Below are 4,515 nucleotides of genomic sequence, written 5' to 3'. Positions count from 1 at the left end.
CCCAGCTTGTTCCCTGGAAAGGACTCCACCAACTGAGTCCTCTGCCGCCCGCCCCCCAGCGCACGGGCTCCTGTCTGGGCTGTGAATTCCCGACACTAACAGGCAGAGCGAGCCTGGGCGGGGTTGGGTGGGTGCAGGCCTCCTCAGGGTCTTACCTCTGGGTGCCCCGGGCAGCTCTGCGGAAATGCTGTTGGGCTCCCCACCACACGGGCCAGGGGGGTCCAGAGGCCGCCTCCCTTCTCTGTCCCAGAGGAGCGAGCTCCTTGCTCCCCCGCGGGTTTCTTCCTGGGCAAGCCCTGCGGGCCGGGGCGCCCGGCTCCAGGAGAGGCCGCGACCCTGCAGCCTGAGTGGGTTGCACAGGCGCGTGGGGGTGTGAGGGTGGTGGGAGGGACCCTCGCGCACCTTGCCAGCAGGAGATTACTGAAGGATATCAGTCTCCAGATTAGCAGGAGAATGGAGTCCTCTGACCCTAGGTCCTTGCTAACCCAAGGAAGGACTGAAGCTTTGAGCTGTTTTTTTAAAAAAATTTACTTAGAGAGGTAGAGAGCGGAGGAGAGGGAGAAAAACATCAGTGATGAGAGAGAACCATTGATTGGCTGCCTCCTGCACGTCCCCCACTGGGGATCGAGCCCACAACCCGAGCATGTGCCCTTGACTGGAATCGAACCCTGGGCCCTTCAGTCTGCAGGCCAATGCTCTATCCACTGAGCCAAACCAACTAGGGCAAGCTTTGTGCTCTTGCCAGAGGTCTGCCCTGCTCCATCCCTGCCCCACCCTTCCCTGGTGCTCTGGACTTCTAGCAGGAACTTATACTCCTTCAGGCTGCCCTGCCGTTAACCCAAGAGGTGGCATTGGGGAAGATTTTATATACACATTAGAGGCCTGATGCACGAAATTTGTGCAAGGGTCTCCACTCTCGCAGCCCCGGCTTTGTCCGAAGGTCGTCCGGACGGTCGTTCAACCGTTCAGTTGATTTGCATATTATGCTTTTATTATTATAGATGTAGCTTGTATATATGCTTTTAAAAATTAATACCTTCCCTGGCCGGTTTGGCTCAGTAGATAGAGCGCCCATTGGCCTGCAGACTGAAAGGTCCCAGGTTCGATTCCGGTCAAGGGCATGTACCGTGGTTGCAGGCACATCCCCAAGTAGGAGGTGTGCAGGAGGCAGCTGATCAATGTTTCTCTTTCATCGATGTTTCTAAGTCTCTTCCCTCTCCCTTCCTCTCTGTAAAAAAGTCAATAAAATATATTTTTTAAAAAATTAAGGCCTGATTTAAGTACAGTGGAATTCGCCCTTTTTGGCGTGCAACTCTAAGTTCAGACCCATGCAATCAGTCATGTGACCACCACAGCCCACCCAACCCGAAGTCTCTGCAGGCCACTTGTCATCAGTGGCTTTCCCACTGTGTCCCTGGCACCCATGGCACAGCTTTCTGTGCTTCTGGGTTTGCCTTTTCTAGAACATCCTGGAAAAGGGGCCCGGGCTGTGCTTCCTGGCGTCTCTCACCGCATCACGGGAGTGGGATTTACCCAAGTTGCTGTGCTAACTCACAACTTGTTCCTTCTGTGCCTGAAAAGTGCCCACCGCCAGGGGCGGCAGCTCCGTCACCCATTCCCGAGACACCGTTGTTTCCACTCCTCGGTGCTGGTGAATAAAGTCCCACCGACACCCACGCTGGGTTTTGCGTGTTTTATTTCTCTGGGGTAGACCCCTGGGGGTGCGGTTGTTGGGTGGCAAATGAGTGTCGAGCTTTAGGAACTGCCTGGCGGTTCCCAGTGCGCCGGCCACCTCCCCACCCAGCAGTGATGTGTTTGTGTAAAAACACCTGCATTCCCACAGGTGAGCAGGTGTGTCCCAGGGGGCTCCACTTGCCCCTCCCCAGGATGAAGGATGTTGAACTCTTTTTCATGTTTATTTTCCATCCAAATGTCTTCTTTTTAAAAGAAAAATTTTTATTGGTTTCAGAGAGGAAGGGAGAGGGAGAGAGAGATAGAACCATCAACGATGAGAATCATTGATCAGCTGCCTCCTGCACGCCCCCTACTGGGGATCGAGCCCATAACCCAGGCTCATGTGCCCTGACCAGGTTGAACCGTGAATCATTGATCAGCTGCCTCCTGCACGCCCCCTACTGGGGATCGAGCCCATAACCCAGGCTCATGTGCCCTGACCAGGAATTGAACCGTGATCTCCTGGTTCATAGGTCGACGCTCAACCCCTGAGCCACACCGGCTGGACGAATGTCTTTGTTGAAATGTCTTTCTAAACCATGTTTCCCGTTTTTTTGTGTGTTGTTTTTTTTTTTTTCACATTGGGTGGTTTGTTTTTACTCTCGAGTCTTGAGAGTCCTTTGAAGATTCCGGGTCCAAGTCCTTTATCAGGTGTATGTTGTGTAAATATTTTCCTGGGAGACTTTGCCTGCCTTCTATCCTGGGACTCTGGGACGAGCTGGCGCCTCCTGAACCCTGTGGAGGCGCCAGCAGAAGCCTCGGCTCCACCCCTCCCTCACGCTGGCGACCAGGGTCTTTCTCCCACCCCAGACCCCTTCTACTCTGGAGCACTGCTAGTTCCAGCCCTCCCCGGGGACCCCGGGGCATCTGGGTGGGGTGCCCCAGGCCACATGCTGCTCCTGGCACGGTGTCTCTGGGTGCTCGGTCTGCATGGACACGAGAGGTCACCTGCAGAGGCCTTGGCACCCCAAGCCCCCACCAGCCGGCAGTGCCTCCCTGGCGACACTCCTGCCCAAATACTTATGCAACCGGTGATAAGGCGACTCGGAGACCATAATCCATCCTGAGTGACAGCTCAGCCCCACCCTCCCGCGTGCTTGCTGGAGGCCTAGTTGGTGGCTGTGTGGGGGTAGCGGTGGGGCAGAGGAGGTCTGGAGTGAGGGGCGCCCAGGCCTTTGATGTCACCTCTGTCACAGCTGCCCTGGCACAGGCTCTGCCCCTGGACAAGGCCCCAAGGCCGGGCCAGTGGTGACTTCACTACTGTGTGGGGAGCAGAGGGAGTGAGGACTGGGGGGGACCGGGCCCAGAGTGGGGGCCGCTGGCTAGAGCAAACCTGAGCCTGACTGCTCCCCGCAGCACCCCAAGGGCCCTGGGGCCCCTGCCCCAGCCACACTGGAGGTGGACGGAGGTGCTGAGGACCCTAGTCTCTGCTCGGGCAGGTCAGGGGGCAGATCCCCAGCTCGGAGGAGTCAGATGAGAGCCCGGCTTCCTGGAGCCATCCAGGAAGTGACCCCCGGAGCCTGTGGGGACACTTGAGTGATTGTGCCCAACAATGGACAAAGGAGGCTGGGGTTTCCAGAGCCCGGATACCTTACACCGCCCAGCCTGCCGATCTGGTGAGCCCGCTGAAACCTATAAAGCCGGGTCCGCTGGTGCTCAGACACAGTCAGGGGCCAAAGACAGGCATGGGGATGCAGTCCGTCCTTCTGGGCCGGGTTCTGGTGCTGCTCTGGGCGTCCACGGCTTGGGCTGATGTCCTGGTGCAGCCAGATTTTGATGCCAAGAAGGTACCGGAGGCCTCCGTGCTGTGCTGTGCTGTGGTGGGGCTGGGGGCTGAGCTGCTGAAACCCGCAGCGATGGGGGAACAGACAGAGCCGTCTCCCCCTGCGAGGCCTCCGGCCTACAACCCTTTACACTTGCTCTCTGTGTAACCCTGAAACCACCCTGTGGGGGTGATTGCTGACCCACTTCACAGTGGGGCAGGGAGGCTCACAGTGGTGGTGTGACCTGCCCCCAGTACTTGCAGAACAGGCTTTCCTCCACCCGGGTCTCAGACCCAAGAGGTGGACACTTTGGAGACCCGCCCTGTGTCCTCAGACAAGTCCTGGTTCTGGGTTGAGGCCTTGTGCTCTGGGCCCTGAGCCTGCTGGTCACCGAGCTCCTCCCAGTTCTCAGGCCTCTGGTACGTGGTCGCCATGGCCTCCGACTGCAAGGTCTTCCTGGGCAACAAGGACCACCTGCTGATGCCCACCACGGCCGTCACCGCCGGGGCTGGGGGCAACCTCAACGTCCACATGGAGTTCCCGTGGTGAGCCTGGCGCGGTGCCGCTGGCGGGTGGGGGAGCCTGGGCAGCTCGGAGAGTGAGCGGGCTGTGCACCCTCAGGGGTGACGGCTGCAACCGCAAGGACGCCGAGTTCCTCAAGGTGGGCGCCGAGGGACACTTCAGAGTCCCAGGTAGGTCCTGCCCCACCGCCTTCCTAGGCCCCTGATGCCGGTTCTCCATGGGGTGATCATGGGACTGTCCTTATACCCAGGACCCCTCCATCACCATCTCCTGCCCCGATCCCTTCGCCCCTGGGAGCAGAGGCCAGCGCGGGTGGGAGTTGGTCCGGGGCCCCTGCAGCTCTCCTCCTCCCCAGACTTGGGCTACCTGGACGTGCGCATCGAGGAAACGGACTACAGCTCCTTCGCCGTGGTCTACATCTACAAGGAGCTGGAGGGGGCGCGCAGCACCATGGTGCAGCTCTACAGTGAGGCCCGCCGGCCCCGCCCACTCATGT

General features: G+C 58.9%; 1 protein-coding gene across 1 annotated transcript in view; it reads left to right on the top strand.

Moving 5' to 3' along the window:
• The first annotated feature begins 2,528 nt into the window (after positions 1-2,528).
• Positions 2,529-4,515, top strand: part of LCN15 (lipocalin 15) — a 7,364-nt gene continuing 5,377 nt past the window's right edge. Inside the window, exons 1-4 of the mRNA XM_006776544.2 lie at positions 2,529-3,521; positions 3,903-4,042; positions 4,119-4,189; positions 4,375-4,485. Of these exons, the coding sequence (XP_006776607.2) occupies positions 3,420-3,521; positions 3,903-4,042; positions 4,119-4,189; positions 4,375-4,485 (424 nt within the window). The 5' untranslated portion in view covers positions 2,529-3,419. The remainder of the gene's footprint in view (positions 3,522-3,902; positions 4,043-4,118; positions 4,190-4,374; positions 4,486-4,515) is intronic.

The sequence above is a fragment of the Myotis davidii genome, unplaced genomic scaffold, assembly GCF_000327345.1.
Source record: "Myotis davidii unplaced genomic scaffold, ASM32734v1 scaffold609, whole genome shotgun sequence".
NCBI lineage: Eukaryota > Metazoa > Chordata > Mammalia > Chiroptera > Vespertilionidae > Myotis > Myotis davidii.
This window is presented reverse-complemented; position numbering and strand designations above follow the sequence as displayed.